Genomic DNA, 26,468 nt, shown 5'->3' with positions numbered 1-26,468 from the left:
GTGGTTCTGGGATTTTTGCTCACCGTTCTTGTGATCATTTTGACCCCACGGGGTGAGATCTTGCGCGGAGCCCCAGATCGAGGGAGATTATCAGTGGTCTTGTATGTCTTCCATTTCCTAATAATTGCTCCCACAGTTGATTTCTTCAAACCAAGCTGCTTACCTATTGCAGATTCAGTCTTCCCAGCCTGGTGCAGGTCTACAATTTTGTTTCTGGTGTCCTTTGACAGTTCTTTGGTCTTGGCCATAGTGGAGTTTGGAGTGTGACTGTTCGAGGTTGTGGACAGGTGTCTTTTATACTGATAACAAGTTCAAACAGGTAACGAGTGGAGGACAGAGGAGCCTCTTAAAGAAGAAGTTACAGGTCTGTGAGAGCCAGAAATCTTGCTTGTTTGTAGGTGACCAAATACTTATTTTCCACCATAATTTGCAAATAAATTCATAAAAAATCCTACAATGTGATTTTCTGGATTTTTTTTCTCATTTTGTCTGTCATAGTTGAAGTGTACCTATGATGAAAATGACAGGCCTCTCATCTTTTTAAGTGGGAGAACTTGCACAATTGGTGGCTGACTAAATACTTTTTTGTCCCACTGTATATGGATATATATATATTTACCCCCCCAAAAATATGGGGGATTGGAAATGATGCAGACAATTACATTGATGGAAGCAACAATCTTTCCGCAATATTAAGCTGATCCACCCCTAAAAAAACAAAAACATTATTGTGCACAGACAACAGTACAAAGAGCAAGCGGGTAGAGACAACACATCACGCAAAGCAGCCACAACTGTCACTAAGAGTGTCCATGATTGAGTCTTTGAATGAAGCGATTGAGTTAAAACAGTCCAGTTTGAGTGTTTGTTGCAGCTCGTTACAGTCGCTAGCTGCAGCGAACTGAAAAGAGCAGCGACTCAGGGATGTAGGTACTTTGGGGACTGTAATATTTGTGTTGTGGAGAAATGACCAGGCAGGAGACAGGGATACAGTTAGTTTTCGTTTAGTCAAAACCCCTCGTGCTCTACAGTTCCCGGCACCCTAGTGCGCATGTGCATATTCTATTAGGTGTAGTAACGTAACCCTGCCGTAATACATTACTGCTTAGTAACAGCATAGTAACTAATATAAACAGATGTAGATCCCAGATACTACAGGGACCTTTAGCAGAATGTCACAGGCAGAACGGGTGTTATATGTGGAGGATGAGGGCTGCAGTAGGCATCTCAGATAGGGGGGAGTGAGGCCTAAGAGGGTTTTATAAATAAACATGGGTGGGTCTTGCGACGGGTACAAAGAAATGACCAGTTTACAGAAAAGTAATGTGATGTGTTCTATAAGGAGCATTGGTGGCAAATTTGATGCCCGAATGGTAAAGAACATCTAGCTGCTCTAGAGCACCCTTACCTGACGATCTATAAATTATGTCTCCGTAATCTAGCATGGGTAGGATGGCCATCTGAATCAGGGTTCGTTTCAGATTATGGAATGTTGAAAGGATGGATAATAAGGTGGATATTAAATCAAATGTATTGGTCCATGTTTCAGTTGCATAAGTAATCAGACTATGATTTACAAAATAAAGTAATGATTTGGATATGTGCCCAATGAGTGTTGCCAGCACAACAATCTTTGACATCAAATTTGAGTTGAGTCACATAAAAGGAATGATTAGATTCCCTACCCCCTTCAAATAAGATTTTAGCTAAATATTTTCCTCACTACTGTTCTGGATGCATACAATGTATCTTTTTGAATGCAAGAAAATTAAGGAAAAAAAAATAGAATGAAGCATTCCAAATACTGGGTGGTATTGAATTTGAAGGGCCCATTCGAGACCCCCTCTACAGACGTCTGATGACGACGTGTCTGACAGCATTTTGCCCCACAAGCGCAGTGCAGAATGGATGCAGAATGAGAAGCAATATTTTCAGATAGTACCTTATCCAGTGCACGACACGCTTTCCGGAAGGTTTCTCTCTGACAATTAGCATTTTTTTAAATTAATTCATGAAGATTTGAAAGAGATTCTTTACTTGGAGGCGGTGAATTACTCACTTTGAGGAAGTGAGAGGAAAAAAGGTCGACTTGGTAAACTACTGTAGATACATCATTAGCCTGACATAATTTGAAGAAAAGACAGCATGTATGCTGCGTTTCTGAGAATCACGCTGACATGGAATTTCATCGTTTTCTGACCACCTACAGACAAAATATGGATAACTGCGCCTGCATGAACAAAAATGGAGAGGAAAACACACTTTGTTTTGGGGAGAGAACGAAGGACAAACACCGTTAACTAGGTAGCTTGCTACCCGATACCGAGGCTTGGATGTTGTCGTTTTGTCAGGATAGTTATCTAAAATATGAATAACGTTACAGCAGTGTAAAGCCCTGGTTTCATTGTATGTCGCTAGCTAGCTGGGGACACTAGCAAGCCAATTGCAAATGGTTATTTCAGCTGGCTAGCGTACTTGTTAGCCTACTAGCTAGCTAGATGGTTTATTATTGGACAGAAACCTATTACGGTAGCTAGGTATTGACTGCTGAACAGTGGCAGTCAATAGAGCTGTCTGTTCAGTGTGTCAAGTTATTCTATAGTAAATACCTTATAGTACCTTATCTTTAAATGGCACTGATACGGATGTAGTGAGCTATCTACTCCATGGTTCAGCACAGCCAGGATTGTGCCAATTTATCAGATTTGACTGAACCTAGCTTGAAAGTGGTTGGCACTTCACCAGAAGGGCGATTACATGGTTTTAAACAGCATTTTACAAATGTTTGTGGAGAATTTCAGAGGAACATAACATAAAACTTGATTGACAGCACTGAAGTCCACCTCTTCGTTATGCGTCTTTCCTCCTTCCTGGCCGTGTTCAGACCTGCTTTCCCCCTTATCCTGGGGCTCTCTTTGGGATGCAGCCTGAGCCTGCTGATGGTCTCCTGGACCCAGGGAGACACATTTGACTCGTGTGGAGATGAACTGGGCAATAGGGGTCTCTTCCTGGGCAGCAACAGGGGAGACCCCCATGGGGACCAGAGAGGTGGTCCTGGGAATGAGGACTTCCAGCCACGCATCATACCATACCACAAGGACCCCAACAAACCACACAAGAAGGTCCTCAGGTGAGCATTTTGGGATGGATGCACAGTGGAATAACACATCCTAGCCTAACACTAGGTTTCAGTGATAAGAGTTTGCAAATGGGCAGGTTTTTCACTTAAAATGGATACCAAACAAAATCCATTGATTTCAAAGTTTAACAAACCATACAACTCTATGCAAAATGATTACTTTTAACAATTTACACATACAATTCTACAAACACATTTATTGGAAGAAAGGTGCAGATGCAAAGTTTTGTAACAGAATTGAGGTAAAATCTTCCTCTGTTTTTAATGTGACCACGTTATCCAAAAATTCTTAAATATCTTCTCCAAATTAAGATATAAAGTTGTCTGCAGAAGGAATGGGGTGTCAGCTATGACTTGACACCTTGAGTTTGAAAAAATCTCTTTAGGTTATTGAACTACAATAAGTGAAGTGGATTTACACCCACTAACAGAATTGCCATAACACCATTTTATCATGTGTCCCTGATCTATACTACACAGAAATGCATAATTATGGATATGAATGTCATTCTCTTCATGGTATAGGTCCTGAATAGGTACACACAGGTAGAAATATGCAATATTCTCCTTTATGCATATTTGGGTATTATTCTACACACTGGCTATTATTTTAATGAGCTCCGCCAACAAACAAGACCAAATTTGGTTGGTCTGGACCCATCATAGACGTTTATGTTTCACAAGTTTGGACATCAAAGTACAGCAAAGTTGAGTATAGTTCAGAAGAGTATAGTTCAGTACAGTGTACTCAACTCTAGTGTTCTCTACTTTGTACTGTACTCTACTCTCCTGACAATCTACTCTACTCAACTGTGCTGTACTTTGGAACTGTGTGGCGCAGCGGTCTAAGGCACTGCATCGCAATGCTAGAGGCGTTACTACAGACTCGGGTTCGATCCCTGGATGTATCACAACTGGCTGTGATTGGGAGTCCCATAGGGCGGCATACTATTGTCCCAGTGTCGTCTCGGTTAGAGGAGGGTTTGCCCGGGGTAGGCGCTGAAATCCAGGGCAGACTGACCAATTTGATAACAGAATTTAGATTTTTAATGACTTAATAATTCATATACAAAATTGGTATCAGTAAAAACACTAACGAATTGATATGTCTACCTTGATAGTTCTGTGAACTTTCATTGTCCTCCCTTCACATGAGGGAAAGAAATTAGACAATATCTTAAAAGATCTGTGGGTTTTTGGTAAATGAATTTCAAGGCACAAGGCAATGTTTCTTACACTTACAGAAGGCAGAAAAAAGTGTTTATATTAGTTGCCAGGGGTATTTACTTCAATATTATTGTTTTTGTAATACCTTTTAAGACTTTCTGGTAGATGTTTTCTAAGACCCCTTTTATCTGTTTGACAAATCAAAGAATTTTGCTTATTGCACATACATATATATATTTTTTTTAAATATTTTTTTGTCGTGCCCTTTCATTTGACATGCTCCTATGAACTTGACATGTTTGTACTTGGATGGATACTTCTACATGGAAATGACCAAAAGGAAGACACTGCTTAAAAATATATGCAGAGCTATTGGATCTCTTTTATGAAATCCTCTTTTATAACTGTTATAAAAAATAATGCACCCCAGTGCGAGGCATGAGTGGTGTTTTCTGGGAACTAACGCTTATGCAACCTGCTAACATTGCCAAATTCGTCATCGATATGTGAATGACGCAAATCATGACTTTCGCTGCAGATGCATCACACGTTGTTTCAAAAGGAAGGCCTTTATAGGCCACTGTCTGTTTGATTCTCACAGATTTTCGTTGTTTGTTCACCCATTTTTAAACGGATTTTATCTGTTCGTACTGGGTCTAAACCACTCTGGTTGATATGATGTAGAATATGTCGGCCTACACTTTTAGGGAACAGATACCATCATTTCTTAGGCTATATTAAAGTTGTTAAAAAAGGAAGGAGAAGAAAGAGATGGCCAATGCTATTAGACCGCTACTGACATTTCACCCCTTGATAAAGATTTGTTTAAAAAGCCCATGGCCAATTCCATGTAAAGAACCCTGGCTTGAGTACTAACGGGAAGTAAAAAGTCCCCTGTTTTTGGGACCTGAGTGTTTCTGGTGCCGGTTCCGACCGACATTTTCGTATATAAATCAATATGTGGACACCATAGATCGAAATGGCTTGCATTGAGCGGTAGCCCTTATTCTCACAGACACAGGAGTATGTCTCTTCTGCCTGTATGAAGCAGGATGTGAAATCCGATACCACTTGAATGCGGGGATGTCCCTCCTACCATTTCATTCTCTCTTCCTACTGTCCATCAGAACTCTACGTCACAGCCACTAGCAAAGCATATGTCTGAAATTCTTACATTGTAATGCAGCAGGAGGGAGTGGTTTTGTCGCTGTAGCACATTCAAACATCGATTTATAGCCAGTAATCTAAAATAGTAGGTTCATATGAGATGAAAGGCAAGTTCCTAACGAGTTCAGGAAGCGAAGCTATAGCTCAGTGAGACGTTCACAGCGATGGGGGCAGACTTTTTGATCAAGACAGACCTTTAGAAAATATGCACCTTTTCTCTAACACTAAATATACGTACAGTACCAGTCAAAGGTTTGGACACACCTACTCATTCAAGGGTTTTTCTTAAAATTTCTTTTACTATTTTCTACATTGTAGAATAATATTGAAGACATCACAACCATGTATAAAACAAATATTATGGAATAATGTAGTAACCAGAAAAGTGTTAAACAAATCCAAATATTTTTTATATTTGAGATTCTTCAAAGTAGCCACCCTTTGTCTTGATGACAGCTTCGCACACTCTTGGCATTCTCTCAACCAGCTTCATGAGGTAGTCCTGGAATGCATTTCAATTAACAGATGTGCCTTGTTAAGTTAATTTGTGCGTTTGAGCCAATCAGTTGTGTTGTGACAAGGTAGGGCTGGTATACAGAAGATAGCCCTATTTGGTAAAAGACCAAGTCCATATTATGGCAAGAACAGTTCAAATAAGCATAGAGAAACGACAGTCTAAACCACTACTAAAGGACACCAATAAGAAGAAGAGACTTGCTTTGGCCAAGAAACACGAGCAATGGACATTAGAGCGGTGGTAATCTGTTCTTTGGTCTGATGAGTCCAAATGTGAGATTTTTGGTTCCAACCGCCGTGTCTTTGTGAGACGCAGAGTAGGTGAACGGATGATCTCCGCATGTGTGGTTCCCACCATGAAGCATGGAGGAGGAGATGTGGGGGTGTTTTACTGGTGACACTGTCAGTGATTTATTTAGAATTCAAGGCATACTTAACCATCATGGCAACCACAGCATTCTGCAGTGATACGCCATCCCATCTTGTTTGCACTTAATGGGACTATCATTTGTTTTTCAACAGGACAATAACCCAAAATACACCTCCAGGCTGTGTAAGGGCTATTTTACCAAGGAGGGTGATGGAGTGATGCATCAGATGACCTGGCCTCCACAGCCACCCAACCTCAACCCAATTGAGAAGGTTTGGGATGAGTTGGACCGCAGAGGGAAGGAAAAGCAGCCAACCACATATGTGGGAACTCCTTCAAGACTGTTGGAAAAGCATTCTTCATGAAGCTGGTTGAGAGAATGCCAAGAGTGTGCAAAGCTGTCATCAAGGCAAAGGGTGGCTACTTTGAAGAATCTCAAATATAAAATATATTTTGATTTAACACTTTTTTTGGTTACTACATGATTCCATATGTGTTATTTCATAGTTTGGATGTCTTCCATATTATTCTACAATGTAGAAAATAGTACGAATAAAGAAAAGCCCTTGAATGGCGCAGCGGTCTAAGGTACTGCATCTCAGTGCAAGAGGTGTCACTACAGTCCCTGGTTCGAATCCAGACTATCACATCTGGCTGTGATTGGGAGTTCCATGGCCAAGCGTCGCCGGGGTAGGGCGCCATTGTAAATAAGAATTGGTTCTTAACTGGCTTGCCTAGTTAAATTAAATAAAAATATATAATAATAATAAAATATACAAATTGAAAAATGAGTAGGTGTCCACACTTTTGACTGGTACTGTATATATTAAAATATCGTCTTTGTCTCTCAATCATTGTAATCTAAATGAAAAGGTTACAAATCTAAAAGTTCAAATTCACCCAGAGAGCCCTTAGATTGTGTGAAAAGGCCGCACTTAACCGTTGCACTTGAATCATTCCCACAGTGAATGGCTAAGCCCGCTATGCTATGAAACCATACACTATTGCAGAGACTTTGATATTACTAGCCACAATTGATATGGTGAAAACAATGTGTGGGGAGGCAGAGGCATAGACACATCAATACCTTTGTCAGATAACACTGTGAAACTAATAATTGATGCTATAGCTAGCAATCAAGTGGAAACTCTTGAGTGAACGACTCAAACTCCCCACCTCATGCTCTCCAAATGGATGTTAGCTGTTAGGGCCGAGATGCATTGACCTTTGTTCACTACATGTCAGAGGATGCTATTCATGAGGATATATTTTATTTTTTTGTCTCACAATTCCCGAGCATGAAACGGCACATGGGATTTTCAGGGTGCTGCATGGCTATATTAACGAATAACAGATTCCATGGGATTGAATGGTGGGCTTTTGCACAGATGGGGCTCCATCTATCACGGGATGGCGGGCAGGCCTCTGCACTCGAGTTATGAATGCGTCTCCCTCTGCTATATGGACGCATTGTATGATGCACACACTGAGCTATAATGGAGATACACCGAGAGCAACTGGCGGAAAAGAGCTGAGCGCAGAACTGAGATACAGAACTGAGATACGGCCCAGGTAACTTCTATTGTAAACTACTTCGTGCACACCTGTTCGCAAAACTAGGTGGAGATCTGGGATCAGAGCAGGACAATGTTCTATTTCACACCGAGGCTTGGTGGTTATCGAGGAGAAGTGTTGGAAAGATCTTTTGAATTGAGAGGGGAACTGTCATTCGTAATGGATGTAAAAATATATATTTAAAAAAAGACTGTTGACTTTGTGTAAACAAATAAAATGTCCCAAGATAATTGTGTAGTTTAGAGTGTGTAGTCTTAGAGTGATTATCTTAATTTACCGAGGTTAGCTAGCCAGCTATTTGTCGTCCTTAACGTAGGAGACACTGCTAGCTAGCCAACAGCTAGCCAACGTCTACCGAATAGAACTTCCTCACTCAACAACCCGGTCGCATTCGCTCCACAGGTAGTATCACATTTTCATTTCATTTCATTACAGTACAACGGTTTGATTTGTTTGATCGTAGCTAGCTACATAGCCGTCTTTGTATCAAAGATAATTGTGTAGTCTAGAGCGATTTTCTAGGTTAGCTAGCCAGCTATTGTCGTTCTTTTAACGCAACGTAACGTAATCAACACTGCTAGCTAGCCAGCTAGCCCCCGAATAGCACCACTGTAGAAACTATCACACTCAACGGAACGACTTGATTAGTGTAGTGCCAACAACGCAGCCACTGCCAGCTAGCCTACAAAGTCAACAACGCAGCCACTGCCAGCTAGCCTACTTCAGCAGTACTGTATCATTTTAATCATTTTAGTCAATAAGATTCTTGCTACGTAAGCTAACTTTCTGAACATTCGAGACGTGTAGTCCACTTGTCATTCCAATCTCCTTTGCATTAGCGTAGCCTCTTCTGTAGCCTGTCAACTATGTGTCTGTCTATCCCTGTTCTCTCCTCTCTGCACAGACCATACAAACGCTCCACACCGCGTGGCCGCAAAGGCCACCCTAATCTGGTGGTTCCAGCGCGCACGACCCACGTGGAGTTCCAGGTCTCCGGTAGCCTCTGGAACTGCCGATCTGCGGCCAACAAGGCAGAGTTCATCTCAGCTATGCCTCCCTCCAGTCCCTCGACTTCTTGGCACTGACGGAAACATGGATCACCACAGACAACACTGCTACTCCTACTGCTCTCTTCGTCCGCCCACGTGTTCTTGCACACCCCGAGAGCTTCTGGTCAGCGGGGTGGTGGCACCGGGATCCTCATCTCTCCCAAGTGGTCATTCTCTTTTCTCCCCTTACCCATCTGTCTATCGCCTCCTTTGAATTCCATGCTGTCACAGTTACCAGCCCTTTCAAGCTTAACATCCTTATCATTTATCGCCCTCCAGGTTCCCTCGGAGAGTTCATCAATGAGCTTGATGCCTTGATAAGCTCCTTTCCTGAGGACGGCTCACCTCTCACAGTTCTGGGCGACTTTAACCTCCCCACGTCTACCTTTGACTCATTCCTCTCTGCCTCCTTCTTTCCACTCCTCTCCTCTTTTGACCTCACCCTCTCACCTTCCCCCCCCCTACTCACAAGGCAGGCAATACGCTCGACCTCATCTTTACTAGATGCTGTTCTTCCACTAACCTCACTGCAACTCCCCTCCAAGTCAACGACCACTACCTTGTATCCTTTTCCCTCTCGCTCTCACCCAACACTTCCCACACTGCCCCTACTCGGATGGTATCGCGCCGTCCCAACCTTCGCTCTCTCTCCCCCGCTACTCTCTCCTCTTCCATCCTATCATCTCTTCCCTCTGCTCAAACCTTCTCCAACCTATCTCCAGATTCTGCCTCCTCAACCCTCCTCTCCTCCCTTTCTGCATCCTTTGACTCTCTATGTCCCCTATCCTCCAGGCCGGCTCGGTCCTCCCCTCCCGCTCCGTGGCTCGGGACGACTCATTGCGAGCTCACAGAACAGGGCTCCGGGCAGCCGAGCGGAAATGGAGGAAAACTCCGCCTCCCTGCGGACCTGGCATCCTTTCACTCCCTCCTCTCTACATTTTCCTCTTCTGTCTCTGCTGCTAAAGCCACTTTCTACCACTCTAAATTCCAAGCATCTGCCTCTAACCCTAGGAAAGCTCTTTGCCACCTTCTCCTCCCTCCTGAATCCTCCCCCCCCCCCCCCTCCTCCCTCTCTGCAGATGACTTCGTCAACCATTTTGAAAAAGAAGGTCGACGACATCCGATCCTCATTTGCTAAGTCAAACGACACCGCTGGTTCTGCTCACACTGCCCTACCCTGTGCTCTGACCTCTTTCTCCCCTCTCTCTCCAGATGAAATCTCGCGTCTTGTGACGGCCGGCCGCCCAACAACCTGCCCGCTTGACCCTATCCCCTCCTCTCTTCTCCAGACCATTTCCGGAGACCTTCTCCCTTACCTCACCTCGCTCATCAACTCATCCCTGACCGCTGGCTACGTCCCTTCCGTCTTCAAGAGAGCGAGAGTTGCACCCTTCTGAAAAAACCTACACTCGATCCCTCCGATGTCAACAACTACAGACCAGTATCCCTTCTTTCTTTTCTCTCCAAAACTCTTGAACGTGCCGTCCTTGGCCAGCTCTCCCGCTATCTCTCTCAGAATGACCTTCTTGATCCAAATCAGTCAGGTTTCAAGACTAGTCATTCAACTGAGACTGCTCTTCTCTGTATCACGGAGGCGCTCCGCACTGCTAAAGCTAACTCTCTCTCCTCTGCTCTCATCCTTCTAGACCTATCGGCTGCCTTCGATACTGTGAACCATCAGATCCTCCTCTCCACCCTCTCCGAGTTGGGCATCTCCGGCGCGCCCACGCTTGGATTGCGTCCTACCTGACAGGTCGCTCCTACCAGGTGGCGTGGCGAGAATCTGTCTCCTCACCACGTGCTCTCACCACTGGCGTCCCCAGGGCTCTGTTCTAGGCCCTCTCCTATTCTCGCTATACACCAAGTCACTTGGCTCTTTCATAACCTCACATGGTCTCTCCTATCATTGCTATGCAGACGACACACAATTAATCTTCTCCTTTCCCCCTTCTGATGACCAGGTGGCGAATCGCATCTCTGCATGTCTGGCAGACATATCAGTGTGGATGACGGATCACCACCTCAAGCTGAACCTCGGCAAGACGGAGCTGCTCTTCCTCCCGGGGAAGGACTGCCCGTTCCATGATCTCGCCATCACGGTTGACAACTCCATTGTGTCCTCCTCCCAGAGCGCTAAGAACCTTGGCGTGATCCTGGACAACACCCTGTCGTTCTCAACTAACATCAAGGCGGTGGCCCGTTCCTGTAGGTTCATGCTCTACAACATCCGCAGAGTACGACCCTGCCTCACACAGGAAGCGGCGCAGGTCCTAATCCAGGCACTTGTCATCTCCCGTCTGGATTACTGCAACTCGCTGTTGGCTGGGCTCCCTGCCTGTGCCATTAAACCCCTACAACTCATCCAGAACGCCGCAGCCCGTCTGGTGTTCAACCTTCCCAAGTTCTCTCACGTCACCCCGCTCCTCCGCTCTCTCCACTGGCTTCCAGTTGAAGCTCGCATCCGCTACAAGACCATGGTGCTTGCTGTGAGGGGAACGGCACCTCAGTACCTCCAGGCTCTGATCAGGCCCTACACCCAAACAAGGGCACTGCGTTCATCCACCTCTGGCCTGCTCGCCTCCCTACCACTGAGGAAGTACAGTTCCCGCGCAGCCCAGTCAAAACTGTTCGCTGCTCTGGCCCCCCAATGGTGGAACAAACTCCCTCACGACGCCAGGACAGCGGAGTCAATCACCACCTTCCGGAGACACCTGAAACCCCACCTCTTTCAGGAATACCTAGGATAGGATAAGTAATCCTTCTCACCCCCCCCCCCCCCCTTACTAGATTTAGATGCACTATTGTAAAGTGGCTGTTCCACTGGATGTCTTAAGGTGAACGCACCAATTTGTAAGTCGCTCTGGATAAGAGCGTCTGCTAAATGACTTAAATGTAAATGTCTATGTAACAGACATTTGGGAAACTGACTGAACTGAACACAAGCATGCAACGGAAAAACAAAAATTCTACAGATGAGTGACTGAATCAGCTAAATCCATTTGACTGTGATCCTGGCTCCGTGAGCTTGCCGGGAAGTGAAATCCAACAGCTGATCGAGCTGTCATGTGGCCGCATTCACGGGTCACTATGGAGGAGTTTTGGATCGGACTCAAAGGGAATACTTTGAGTATCCTGTGGCGGACTGCAATAGCATCGAATAGCTCCCGTGATATGCAACTGTTCAGGGAAGTCAGGAACCAATACACGCAGTCAGTCAGGAAAGCAAAGGCCAGCTTTTTCAAGCAGAAATTTGCATCCTGTAGCTCTAACTCCAAAAATGTCTGGGACACTGTAAAGTCCATAGAGAACAAGAGCACCTCCTCCCAGCTGCCCACTGCACTGAGGCTAGGTAACACGGTCACCACCGATAAATCCATGGTAATCGAAAACTTCAACAAGCATTTCTCAAAGGCTGGCCATGCCTTCATCCTGGCTACTCCAACCTCGGCCAACAGCTCCCCCCCGCAGCTACTCGCCCAAGCCTCCCCAGCTTCTCCTTTACCCAAATCCAGATAGCAGGTGTTCTGAAAGAGCTGCAAAACCTGGACCCATACAAATCAGCTGGGCTTGACAATCTGGACCCTCTATTTCTGAAACTATCGCTGCCATTGTCGCAACCCCTATTACCAGCCTGTTCAATCTCTCTTTCATATCGTCTGAGATCCCCAAGGATTGGAAAGCTGCCGCGATCATCCCCCTCTTCAAAGGGGGAAACACCCTGGACCCAAACTTTTACAGACCTATATCCATCCTGCCCTGCCTATCTAAGGTATTCGAAAACCAAGTTAACAAACAGATCACCGACCATCCCAAATCCCACCGTACCTTCTCCGCTGTGCAATCCGGTTTCCAAGCCGGTCACGGTATTAAACAATATCATAACCATCATCGATAAAAGATAGTACTGTGCAGCCATCTTCATTGACCTGGCCAAGGCTTTTGACTCTGTCAATCACCATATTCTTATCAGCAGACTCAGTAGCCTCGGTTTTTCTAATGACTGCCTTGCCTGGTTCACCAACTACTTTGCAGACAGAGTTCAGTGTGTCAAATCGGAGGGCATGTTGTCCGGTCCTCTGGCAGTCTCTATGGGGGTGCCACAGGGTTCAATTCTCGGGCCGACTCTTTTCTTTGTATATATCAATGATGTTGCTCTTGCTGCGGGCGATCCTGATCCACCTCTACACAGACGACACCATTCTGTATACTTCTGGCCCTTCCTTGGACTCTGTGCTATCTAACCTCCAAACGAGCTTCAATGCCATACAACACTCCTTCCGTGGCCTCCAACTGCTCTTAAACGCTAGTAAAACCAAATGCATGCTTTTCAACCGTTCGCTGCCTGCACCCGCACGCCCGACTAGCATCACCACCCTGGATGGTTCCGACCTAGAATATGTGGACATCTATAAGTACCTAGGTGTCTGGCTAGACTGTAAACTCTCCTTCCAGACTCATATCAAACATCTCCAATCGAAAATCAAACCTAGAGTCGGCTTTCTATTTCGCAACAAAGCCTCCTTCACTCATGCCGCCAAACTTACCCTAGTAAAACTGACTATCCTACCGATCCTCGACTTCGGCGACGTTATCTACAAAATAGCTTCCAATACTCTACTCAGCAAGCTGGATGTAGTTTATCACAGTGCCATCCGTTTTGTTACTAAAGCACCTTATACCACCCACAACTGCGACCTGTATGCTCTAGTCGGCTGGCCCTCGCTACATATTCGTCACCAGACCCACTGGCTCCAGGTCATCTACAAGTCCATGCTAGGTAAAGCTCCGCCTTATCTCAGTTCACTGGTCACGATGGCAACACCCACCCGTAGCACGCGCTCCAGCAGGTGTATCTCACGGATCATCATTCTGCTCTTTTGCACATCTGCTCTTTTGCACACCAGTATCTCTACCTGCACATGATCATCTGATCATTTATCACTCCAGTGTTAATCTGCTAAACTGTAATTACTCACTCCTATGGCCTATTTATTGCCTACCTCCTCATGCCTTTTGCACACAATGTATATAGACTCTTTTTCCCCCGTTTTTTCCTACTGTGTTATTGACTTGTTTATTGTTTACTCCATGTGTAACTCTGTGTTGTTGTCTGTTCACACTGCTATGCTTTATCTTGGCCAGGTCGCAGTTGTAAATGAGAACTTGTTCTCAACTAGCCTACCTGGTTAAATAAAGGTGAAATAAAAAATAAAATAAAAAATACTGTGCAGTCTCCCTCTGATGTGTAAAACTTGTGGTATGCTGATTCAGTGCATTAAAAACAAATATTGATCCAGGTTTGATGTGACAGGAGAGATTTAGGTGCACACTGTCGACCATGCCCGCTGACTTTGAGAAGCTCCGACGCGACATGCTTCAAGCAGACCCATCTCATTCGTGGTGGTGAGATAAGGGAAATTATGTCAGACTAATTTGCAACTGACTGTCACAACCCCTCATTAAATGTATATGATGTTGAGTTGAGAATACAATCATAAATACTGTTAGAATGTTTTGCAATTGACTGCCATAGCCACAATAAAAAAATTAAGTGCATTGTTTTTCAATGAGAATTTTCAGTTATCAAAATGAGGTCGTGGGCCCAAAAACTTTGCGAACCCCTGTCCTAAACCAATTTAGAACTGGACCAGAGGACAACCCACCTCTTCAGTCTTTCCAGAAGGACATCATGGTAAACAGTGTTGAATGCAGCACTTAAATCCAAGAGTACAAGGACAGAGAGCTGTTTGGCATCTTTGTTGGAGCTAAGATAATTGACCACTTTAACTAAGGCTGTCTCTGCCTTGGGGGGCACGAAAACCAAATGGAACATTTTCAAAAATACAGTTGGCACTTAAAATAATTTAGCTGTTTGAAAATCAATTTCTCCAGAATTTTGTTTTAAGAATGGAAGGTTGGAGATTGATTTAAAATTGCTAAAAGCTAAAGACTAGATGACTTTTCTTCTGAAGGCGTTTCACCGTAGCAGTTTGTAGTGCAGTGGGGAAAGTGCCCGTGAACAGGGAGGGATTAACAATAGCTTGCATTTCTTCAAATATGCAATAAAAAACTGTTTAAAGAAGGGGTGGGGTAGGATCGAGAAGGCAGGTAAAAGACTTAAGTTCTGATATTACTTTCCTGAGCATGTCTGCGTCAACCAGGGGAAATAACTCCACAGTGCCTTTGCGTGGTAGGCACATATCATCAAACTTCTCATCAGGTCTTGCTTGACTGATACTCAGCCTAATGTTTATTATCTTGTCTCTGGCATATGCTGCAAACTCATCACATTTAGATGTGGAGGAATGTTCACATAGGTTTGCGGGGTTAGGATTTACATTTACATTTAAGTCATTTAGCAGACGCTCTTATCCAGAGCGACTTACAAATTGGTGCATTCACCTTATGACATCCAGTGGAACAGTAGTGCATCTAAATCTTTTAAGGGGGGTGAGAGGGATTACTTTATCCTATCCTAGGTATTCCTTAAAGAGGTGGGGTTTCAGGTGTCTCCGGAAGGTGGTGATTGACTCCGCTGTCCTGGCGTCGTGAGGGAGTTTGTTCCACCATTGGGGGGCCAGAGCAGCGAACAGTTTTGACTGGGCTGAGCGGGAACTGTACTTCCTCAGTGGTAGGGAGGCGAGCAGGCCAGAGGTGGATGAACGCAGTGCCCTTGTTTGGGTGTAGGGCCTGATCAGAGCCTGGTGGTACTGAGGTGCCGTTCCCCTCACAGCTCCGTAGGCAAGCACCATGGTCTTGTAGCGGATGCGAGCTTCAACTGGAAGCCAGTGGAGAGAGCGGAGGAGCGGGGTGACGTGAGAGAACTTGGGAAGGTTGAACACCAGACGGGCTGCGGCGTTCTGGATGAGTTGTAGGGGTTTAATGGCACAGGCAGGGAGCCCAGCCAACAGCGAGTTGCAGTAATCCAGACGGGAGATGACAAGTGCCTGGATTAGGACCTGCGCCGCTTCCTGTGTGAGGCAGGGTCGTACTCTGCGGATGTTGTAGAGCATGAACCTACAGGAACGGGCCACCGCCTTGATGTTAGTTGAGAACGACAGGGTGTTGTCCAGGATCACGCCAAGGTTCTTAGCGCTCTGGGAGGAGGACACAATGGAGTTGTCAACCGTGATGGCGAGATCATGGAACGGGCAGTCCTTCCCGGGAGGAAGAGCAGCTCCGTCTTGCCGAGGTTCAGCTTGAGGTGGTGATCCGTCATCCACACTGATATGTCTGCCAGACATGCAGAGATGCGATTCGCCACCTGGTCATCAGAAGGGGGAAAGGAGAAGATTAATTGTGTGTCGTCTGCATAGCAATGATAGGAGAGACCATGTGAGGTTATGACAGAGCCAAGTGACTTGGTGTATAGCGAGAATAGGAGAGGGCCTAGAACAGAGCCCTGGGGGACACCAGTGGTGAGAGCACGTGGTGTGGAGACGGATTCTCGCCACGCCACCTGGTAGGAGCGACCTGTCAGGTAGGACGCAATCCAAGCGTGGGCCGCGCCGGAGATGCCCAACTCGGAGAGGGTGGAGAGGAGGATCATGATGATGATTGATTTATCAGGCCATCAATGGTCGAGAAGAGCACTCTCAAAATATTCTGATTATTAGTGCTCAAGTTAGGCTCATTTTTCTGTCAGGCATTTCTAATTGTATATATTGAGTGTACAAAACGTTAAGGATACCCCCCCACCCCCTTTGGCCCCAGAGCAGACTCAATTTGTCAGGGACTGGACTGTACAAGGTGTCAACAGCGTTCCACAGGGATGCTGTCCCATGTTGACGCCAGTTGGCTGGATGTCCTTTGGGTGGTGGACCATTCTTGATACACACGGGAAACTGTTGAATGTGAAAAACCCAGAAGTGTTGCAGCTCTTGACACAAACTGGTGTGCCTGGCATCTGCTCCTATACCCCGTTCAAAGGAACTTAAATATTTTGTCTGCCCATTCACTCTCTGAATGGCACACATACACAATCCATGTCTCGAACGTCTCAAGGCTTAAAAATCATTCTTTAACCTGTCTCCTCCCCTTCATCTGCACTGATTTTAAATGGATTTAACAAGTGACATCAATAAAGGATAATAGACTGACCAGGTGAATCCAGGTGAAACCTATGTCATAGAAAGAGCAGGTGTCCTTAATGTTTTGTACACTGTGTATAGCCAAGTTGCTCTCAAAATATCATAGTGGACCTGGAACTTTGACTTTCTCCACTTCTGCTCTGCCTTTCTGCAATTTCTCTTTAATTGATTTGTTTCCTCACTCATCCAAGGGGCTCTCCGTTTAGATGTGTCCTTTTTCAACCTTACTGGAGCTATGGCATCAATGGCCACCCTTACTTTGACATTAAAGTTATGAACTAAGTCATCACAAGAGGACGGCAGAATGGGTGATGGTGTATTGTTCATACACTCAATAACATCTGCAGCAACCTCAGAGGTAAGTTAGCGTTTCGTAGCCCTTTCCTGCAATTAATGACCTAAAGAGCCATCTTTGGCCTCATGGGTGGAATGTTATCAATATTTTCCATAATTTTATAATTAATAAAGATTATAAAATAAAACAACATCCAGTGTTTCTCTGTCAAACCCACTGGGGAGCCAGGCCCAGCCAATCAGAATGAGTTTTTCCCCACAAAATGGCTAGATTACAAACAGAAATACTTCTCAGTTTCATCAGCTGTCCGGGTAGCTGGGCCTGCAAGCGAAGAAGACGGATGTGAAGGTCCTGGGCTGGCATGGTTACATGTGGTCTGCGGCTGTGAGGCCGGTTGGACGTACTGCCAAATTCTCTAAAACGACGTTGGGAGGCGGCTTATGGTAGAGAAATTAACATTAAATTATCTGGCAACAGCTCTGGTGGACATTCCTGCAGTCAGCATGCCAATTGCATGCTCCCTCAACTTCAATGCCATCTGTGGCATTGTGTTGTGTGACACAACTGCACATTTTAGTGGCCTTTTTTTTGTCCCCCGCACAAGGTGCACCTGTGTATTGATCATGCTCTTTAATCAACGTCTTGATATGCCACACCTGTCAGGTGGATGGATTATCTTGGCAAATGAGAAATGCTCACAAACAGAGAAATAAGCTTTTTGTGCATATGGAAAATTTCAGAGATCTTTTATTTCAGCTCATGAAATATGGGACCAACGCTTTAGATGTTGCGTTTATTTTTGTTCTGTATATATAAATTGTAATATTGGGATAAACTCCAAATGTAGTACATTTCAACTCTACTTCTTTTTAAGTCCATAGCCATGTGTGTAAGGTAGGGGTCCCCAAACTTTTTCCTGTGAGGGCCACATAACTTTTCCCTTCTCTGATGGGGGGCCGGTGTCAGTTTGTAACAGAAAAAGTGTGACGATCGTAGGGGAGCTTAAAAAATTTATTGTTTTCCAGAAAGCCACACATAACCAAATAACCCTTTCCAGGTTCTTTACAGAAAAAAAGTCAGGAAACAAATAATAACACTATTAATGAAATAAATAATAACTAAATAACCCTCTCTGAGTTCTTCACAGAAAAAACAGGAAATAAATAATAACTAAATAACTCTCTCTGGGTTCTTCATAGAAAAAAAAGCCATGGAACATTAACTTTCTGTCGTGCCATGCACAATCTTAACAGATAAAAGTTCAGCTCAGTTGTCAGAGCAGAATCTCTCTGACACATATGAGCAGTCTCTTAAAGTTCTTGTGTTCCTTCCTTATAATCCTTTTGTAGGTTCCAGTAGGCTTGTAGACACCGCTGTTTGCAGCTCTCTCTCATCAACTTCCCTGTGAAAACCACAAAAGAAGCAGGTTGAGAAACTGAACTAAGTGATACAGCACCTACACAGCACAATACATTTCACTACCAGTATGGTTGTAAAGATGGATTTTATCCCAGTAGATTTTATTATGATTATATTTGTTTATGCTCAGAATGACTCATTCAAGTCAGAAAAGTGAGCTTACCTATGTATGTTCATCAGTGTGAACTGTGGGCCTGCATCTGGCTGGTGAGAAGTTGAATATCAGGTTCCATTCTAGTTACAGCCAGTCTCAAGCACTGATGCAAATGTTCAGCTGTCAATCTTGATCTCATCGGGGTTTTCAGCAGTTTCATGCGAGAAAAGGTTTTCTCGCAGATATACGTGCTGCCAAAAACTGTGGACATTTTCATTGCGTGTTTTTTGATGTTTGGATATGTGTCGTTTGGGAGGGCGGCATAGAAGTCAATGAGACTGTTGGGCTTGAATGCGTCTTTCAGAACATCACAGTTCTGTAACTCAGCCAACTCAAACTGATATGAAGGCTGGGAATAAAAATGAGCAGTTGCGCTGTGTCTTGCACGTCCGTGCTCTCATCCAGTGCTAATGAAAAAAAGTCCAATTCTTTCGTCTTCTGCTGCAGCTGGGCATATACATTACTCCCGATTTCTTCAACGCGTCTGGTGATTGTACTCGCCGACAGACTTACGGCATTAAATGCATCTTTCTTCTCGGGACACACCTCCTCCGCGACAGCATCCATACATTTCTTAACAAACTCTCCGTCAGTGAAAGGCTTACCGCTTCTTGCTATCAGTTTAGCAACCCGAAAGCTGGCCCGAACGGATGCCTGGTTCAGCTGAGCTTGGCGTACAAATGTATTCTGCTGAGATAGTAGTCCACTTTTTAGCTTTGAGAGTTTGTCTGCTCGTATTTGGCCTTGCAAGCTATCGTACTTGTCTTTGTGACGGGATTCATAGTGTCGGCGAAGATTGTATTCTTTGAATACCGCCACCGTCTCTTGACAGATGAGACAAACAGCCTTTTCTTTGCATTGAACAAAAAAAAAAATAGTTTGTCCACTGCAGGTTAAATACCCTGCATTCTGAATCAATTTTTCTCTTACCTAACCTTTTCGCCATTATTCCGTTCTCTCTTTGACAGGGCCGGGCCTAGGATTTTTTTTCTGGAGGCCAAATAGGAAAAAAATTCGATAGCGTCTCTGGTATTGTTCAGAGGGCCGGGCCAAATGTGCTGACGGGCCGTATCCGGCCCGCGGGCCGTAGTTTGGTGACCACTGGTGTAAGGTGTATACTTTTGTTTCAAATTAGATTTGTGTAAGACTACCAAGAATCACTATGTAACCCTGATTTAGCCCACTGCAGTAAAAATGAATAATGCGTTTAGTTTTACCCTGTGCTATGGGCAACAAGGTAGTAAAAAATACTCAGTGGTGATCAGATAAAGCAACATCAATAATAGAGTATTTGTCAATAGAAAGCCCATTGGTAATAACCAGGTCCAGAGTGTGGCAGCGGTTATGGATGAGCCCAGTAACATGTTGGATAAAGTCCATAGAGCTCAAAAGATTAATATGTTCAATGGCCTTGGAGTCAGTATCTTTGTCAACATGAATATTAAAATCGCTCAACACAATGAGTGTATCATAGTTCTCAAGGACAATAGACAATAGCTCAGAGAAATCAGTAAAGAAAGTGGGGCAGTGCTATACAGGGGTATAGCTCACCAAAGATGTCTGTTTCACAAGCGTGGACAGCAGAGTACAGTAAAGAAAATTAGAGCAGAGTGTAGGTCAGTACTGTACAGTAGAGCACACTACATGAGTACAGTATAATGTACTGCACTGTGCTGTATTGAGATGTCCAAACTTGTGAAACAGATTGGAACAAATGTGGTATTTTTGGGGGGTGGAGCTCATTAGAATAATAGCCAGTGTGTTGAAAGGGGATACCTAGTCAGTTGTACAACTGAATGCTTTCAACTCAAATGTGTCTTCCGCATTTAACCCAACCCCTCTGAATCAGAGATACTTTTGTGTACCTATTCAGGATTCATCACCATGAAGAGAATGACATTTATAATGATGCATTTCTGTGTAGTACATATCAGGGATCCATGATGTCATTCTGTTACCGGGTGTTAATCCACTTCAATAAGCATAATATGTTTTCAAACTCAAGGTGTCATGTCATAGCTGACACCCCACTCTTTGTGCAGACATCTTTGAATCATCATTTTGGTTACATGTAGTCTCTTAAACGGAGGGAGTTTTTACCATCATTCTGTTACCAAATATTACACCTGCATTGTATTTGTGTCAAATGTTCCGTAGAAATTGTGCATTATGTATGGTTTGTTTAACTTTGAAATCAATGGTTTTTGTTTGCCATACTTTAAGTATCCAAAAACTCTGATTCTCAGCATCACTCTGTTACTGTGGAATTGACCCCATACAGTTTGATAATCCTAATAATCGCTTCTCTCCGAATCACCTCTTAAAGCGGATTACTGGCCTGGATAGTTATAATTAGCCAGTTAACCTAGAGGGTCTGAAGAGACCACCATTTGAACGGTCTGTTTTCAGTCAGTCATGGGACAGAATGATTACATTTTATTGAAGTGTCTTCTTTTATGAAAGGCTTAACCTTAACCGTATTTTGATACCTCTTGAATATGACTATGATCTCCTTTGGTCATGGCCTAAATCCTTACATTTTGCAGATGGTGAGAGTTAAGTCTACACTGTAAAGTTCAGCAATGATATCCAATCCCAGTACCTAGCCATCTGGACAAGAATGGACACTAGGCGCATTCAAAACTTACATTCACCTTGACAGTCATTTACCAGACGTTTTTAAACCAACTTTACTTATAACAAGTGCATTTTTAAGTAGAAAAAAATAACATTGTAACAACTTTTCATTAGCATATTGTTAAATAGTACATTAGTAAATGCATAGTAAATCACTCCGTAAGAGTGTTCCTTATTTCATCTATGTAATAAAATAAATCACCCAGCTCCGCTCAGTAATGAGTGAGTTTGATTTGAAACAGTGAATGTCCCTCTGAACGCCTCCTCTGTGATCAGGACGCGCTACATCCACACGGAGCTGGGCATCCGAGAGCGCCTCCTGGTGGGCGTGCTGACCTCGCGGGCCACCCTCAACACGCTGGCAGTGGCGGTGAACCGCACAGTGGCCCACCACTTCCACCGCACCTTCTTCTTCACGGGCCTGCGCAGCTCCAAGGTCCCCCACGGCATGACGGTGGTGGCCCACGGCGACGACCGGCCCGTGTGGCTGATGTACGAGACGATACGTTACCTGCACCAGCACTATGGCTTGGACTACGACTGGTTTTTCCTGGCCCAGGACGACACCTACATGCAGGCCGAGAGGCTGGCCGAGCTGGTGGGCCACCTCAGCATGGGACAGGACCTCTACATGGGCCGGTCAGAGGAGTTCATCGGTGGGGAAGAGAGGGCCAGGTACTGCCACGGGGGTTATGGCTACTTGCTCTCCCGCAGCCTGCTGGCCCGCCTGCAGCCCCACCTGGACACCTGCCGCAACGACATCCTCAGCGTCAGGCCTGACGAATGGCTTGGGCGCTGCATCATCGACTACCTGGGTCTGAGCTGTGTGGAGGTACACCAGGTAAAACACACAGCTAAGACATCATTATTATAAAACATGTCTATAGAGTTGTTCAATAACGATTACCAGTCTTTTATCAATGCTATGTCATCATGATTTACAGTACTTTGACTACACCCATCAGTTGTCTTACCTGCGGGATGGCTAACATTTCCCTCCCCGCTGTTTGCATGTTACTTACAGGACATGACATATCGCTCCTTTGAGCTGGGGAAGAAAGCAGACCCAGAGCGAGAGGACAGTGCCCAGTTTAAGAATGCCTTCACAGTCCACCCTGTGTCAGAGCCCAGCCTCATGTACCGCCTGCACAAACGCTTCAGCCAGATCGAACTGGACTGGACCTACCTACAGATACAGCAGCTGCAGGTTGATTTTGTTTAATGGAATCAGATGGGCTTTCTGCATGGTTCTGGCTGTTTGAGGAGTCGGCACTGGTGTTGGTTTGACTGGTTACGGGTCCAGTGTGCGAATGTTCAGTTTTCCTACATACCTTACCAATTTCTACAAAAATCTATACCTACACACCCAATATTTAGGCATTTAACAGTGACCAAACCGTTTTGTGAGGATATGTTTGAAATTCCGACATCAACTCATTCTAAATGTACCTGCTAATGTAATTTTGTAAACAATCCGTCAGTTTAAAAGTGTGCACTTTGTAAATCAATTCAATACAACTTTATTTATCCACTCGGGCAATTAAGAATCAAATCACGCAAAGTCCTCCACATAGAAAATAGCCTACAGTATACAACAAGCATCACATGATTCCCTAACACAATACACCCCTCATACAATACATACATATACAATATAATACGCTTATAATAAGCTTTGAGAGACGCTGACCAAGGAGAATGTCAACCCATTACAGTTAAACCTTGAATCAACTACCCTCAACATTGTTGATATAGTATTGAAGAAATAAATATTTTAAGATGCTTTTGTCCAGGTCCAGATCAACAACCTGAGTGAGTTGACCCCAGAGGGTAAGGTGGGGGCCATCTGGCCAATCGGGGTCAATCCTCCCTTCATGCCAAAGACTCGTTTCGAGGTCATCAACTGGGAGTACTTCACAGAGGAGCACATCTACTCATGCTCCGACAACGCCCCCAAGTGTGAACTGCGTGGCGCCAACTGGGCCGACGTGAGCGCCGTGCTGGAGACGGCCGTGAAGCACCTCAACGAGCACTACCAGCCCCAGCTGCGCTTCAAGAAACGCCGCCTGCTCAACGGCTACCGGCGCTTCGACCCCACCCGGGGCATGGAGTACATGCTGGACCTGGCCCTGGAAGCCTTCACACAGAAAGGTCACAGCCAGGTGATCGCCAAGCGGGTCAGCCTGCTCCGCCCCCTCAGCACCATTGAGATCATCCCCATGCCCTATGTGACGGAGGCCACCCGGGTGCAGGTCATCCTGCCCGTCACGGCCCGCGAGCAGGACTTTGTGGGTAACTTCCTGGACATGTATGCGATGAACACGCTGGACACGCACGACAATGTCCTGCTCACCTTCCTGTTTGTCTACGACCCCTTTGACGCCCAGCGCGTCAGCCAGTCGGACGTGTTCGCCGGCATCAAGGCCATGATCGGAGAGGTGGAGAAGCGCTATGGCGACGTGAGGATCCCCTGGATCAGTGTGAAGACGGAGGTGCCCTCGCAGGTCAAGCTGATGGACATAATCTCCAAGAAGCACCCGGTGGACACGCTCTTCTTCCTGGCCTCGGTGTGGACCGAGGTCAACGCCGACTTCCTCAACCGCTGCCGCATGAACGCCATCAGCAACTGGCAGGTGTTCTTCCCCACCCACTTCCAGGAGTTCAGCCAGACCATCTTGTACCGCGACCAGCAGACCTTGGCCTCCTTCCCGGCCGAGGCCCTGCGCGACGGACGCTTCGACCGCCACGTCTTCGAGGAGGCATGCTTCTACAACACCGACTACATGGCGTCGCGCACCAAGATGGCCACTGACATCCTGGACAACGACGAGCTGCTGGAGAGCATGGACGTGTACGAGATCTTTGTGCGCTACTCGGGCTTGCACGTGTTCCGGGCGGTGGAGCCGGCGCTAGTGCAGAAGTACGTGCGGCGGGCGTGCAACCCGCGCTTCAGCGAGGACATCTACCACCGCTGTGTGCTCAGTAACCTGGAGGGCCTGGCCTCGCGGTCGCACCTAGCCATGGCCCTGTTTGAGCAGGAGCAGGCCAACAGCACTTAGGGGGTCTAGTGGTACTTTTCCACTGAAACACTGGTGTCACTCCAGGCTTTTTTCAGGGACAGGCCTCAGAAGGCAACATCTTTGGGCCAAACACTGGTGCAAAGCCTGACAGTAGAAATGCACCATAGGTTTACCATCTAGAATGACTTGATACCTTTGGCCTTCTTTATGAACCTGAGCCACACCGCCTAGACTTTTGGACGAGGCATATTATGGGATGTTGAATCTCCAAACGGATCCCTAAGGACCAAGAACCCATGTGCAATCTTAGGCCTGTAAAGACTGAGGAGTGATGTTACAACGTGTGTTCCTGCAAACTGCGTGCAGGCTGGCAGAACTCTGTGCTTTCACTCCAATGGTAGCCCAAGGGGAACTTCTATCGGTAGGTGATGAATGAACAATGAGCCTTGAGAAAACCGGCATGAGCCATATGTCTTCCTTTATGGCTGTGCTGAATTATGATTCTAATACTGGATTTAAAGAGAGGCCATTGAGTGTCTGTGAATTTTCTTTCATTTGACACTTAGTTTTCTTAGTATGTTTATCCCATAGAGTGTGGTTTGTTTCATTCCCTAGACAGATAGGGTCTGTTGTTTTTCTACAGATATTAAAGGCAGATGTCGCTTCTGGACTCTTTTCTGATGTTATTTTGGAATCACAGACCTAGCCTCCTTTGCTAGCTACAGTATCTTGTGTGCAGTTCAATGTTTGTTTGAAACACAGTCGTCGTACCGTGGGGTCTCAATTAGAGAAGACAAAACAGAACAGCTTGTTTTTGAGACCTACGGCCACATGACAACAGCAGCTGTTTTTCACTGAGTGAGGAGTGATGCATACTTTGCAAGTGAAGATCATGGTTTTACGTGCAAAGGACAAGCTAATAGGGTAGGAGATTCTAGTGGTTGATACTCCTCCAGTCATATTCAGAGCTCTGAACTCTGTATTCTTCCTGGCTTGCCTCATAGCTCTGTAGCCTCACCCTGAGGCAATGTACAGTTTGTACCAAACTCCACCAAACCGCCTCCTCACATTAAGGTAGTAATCCCTAGGTTTCAGCTGGAACTCTCTTTCACGTGTCCTAGGGGAGGAGTGAGTGAGCTCAGTGCACATTCAGAATGATCACACCCCTTGCGTTACGTGCTCGAGCGTTGCAAAATAAATGTACACGTACATGTTATTCAATGATTGCATCCAAAACTGCTCGAGTGTCTGCATAGCCAGGCGCTAAAATAGAACTTTGTTATATTTGTGACACGCTGCAAGTCCCGCCTCTCCCATCTCCTCATTGGTTGATAGGAGCATATACCCACGTGGGTGATTGATAGATGAGCTGAGGTCCACACTCCAGTCCAGTTGGTGGTGGTAATGCACCTTAATGTTGGTTGCCAACCGCCATATAAAGTCCAAAGAAGAGAGATTACTAGAAACTAACTCAGTTTACCCTGTCATCTGTGGATTAATTGTCGAGGACCTTGTGCATTTCAGGTAAAAATAACAACCCAATGTTTATATCCCAAGACAAATAAGCTAGCTAGCTAAATTGCCATGAATGTTTAATGCTTTTCGACCTGTCCCCAAATTAATATAGTCTGTTCAGAGTATCGTTTTGATATTTCAACCGGTGTGTCCTGCTCGCGTCTGGTGTGGATGGACAAAATCAACATGCGTGCACACCCGGTCTAGTCAGCATGTTAGCAGGGTGGGTCCTGTCCACTTGGCAGCGGTCCAACAGGGAGTGGGAGGGGGAAAAGCTGTTTCTCCATAGTGGGGTGTGGGAAATAAATGGGCCACTTCACATCCTCGCTGTCTCCTTTCTCTCTGGGCAGGAGCG

General features: G+C 45.4%; 1 protein-coding gene across 1 annotated transcript; it reads left to right on the top strand.

Moving 5' to 3' along the window:
* The first annotated feature begins 1,741 nt into the window (after positions 1-1,741).
* Positions 1,742-25,268, top strand: LOC115105185 (chondroitin sulfate glucuronyltransferase-like). Its single transcript, XM_029626890.2, has 4 exons — positions 1,742-3,130; positions 21,855-22,419; positions 22,603-22,785; positions 23,372-25,268. The coding sequence occupies exons 1-4, from the start codon at positions 2,853-2,855 to the stop codon at positions 24,635-24,637; spliced, it is 2,292 nt and encodes a 763-aa protein (XP_029482750.1). The 5' UTR covers positions 1,742-2,852; the 3' UTR covers positions 24,638-25,268.
* The last annotated feature ends 1,200 nt before the right edge of the window (positions 25,269-26,468 follow it).

The sequence above is a fragment of the Oncorhynchus nerka genome, linkage group LG22 (genome assembly GCF_034236695.1).
Source record: "Oncorhynchus nerka isolate Pitt River linkage group LG22, Oner_Uvic_2.0, whole genome shotgun sequence".
Lineage (NCBI taxonomy): Eukaryota > Metazoa > Chordata > Actinopteri > Salmoniformes > Salmonidae > Oncorhynchus > Oncorhynchus nerka.
This window is presented reverse-complemented; position numbering and strand designations above follow the sequence as displayed.

Bases quoted from the DNA above. Each gene is read 5' to 3' on its own strand.
- LOC115105185 (XM_029626890.2), top strand. From the start codon at position 2,853: ATGCGTCTTTCCTCCTTCCTGGCCGTGTTCAGACCTGCTTTCCCCCTT. The intron at 3,131-21,854 runs GTGAGCATTTTG...CTCTGTGATCAG, and splicing joins CCACACAAGAAGGTCCTCAG to GACGCGCTACATCCACACGG. The intron at 22,420-22,602 runs GTAAAACACACA...TGTTACTTACAG, and splicing joins GCTGTGTGGAGGTACACCAG to GACATGACATATCGCTCCTT.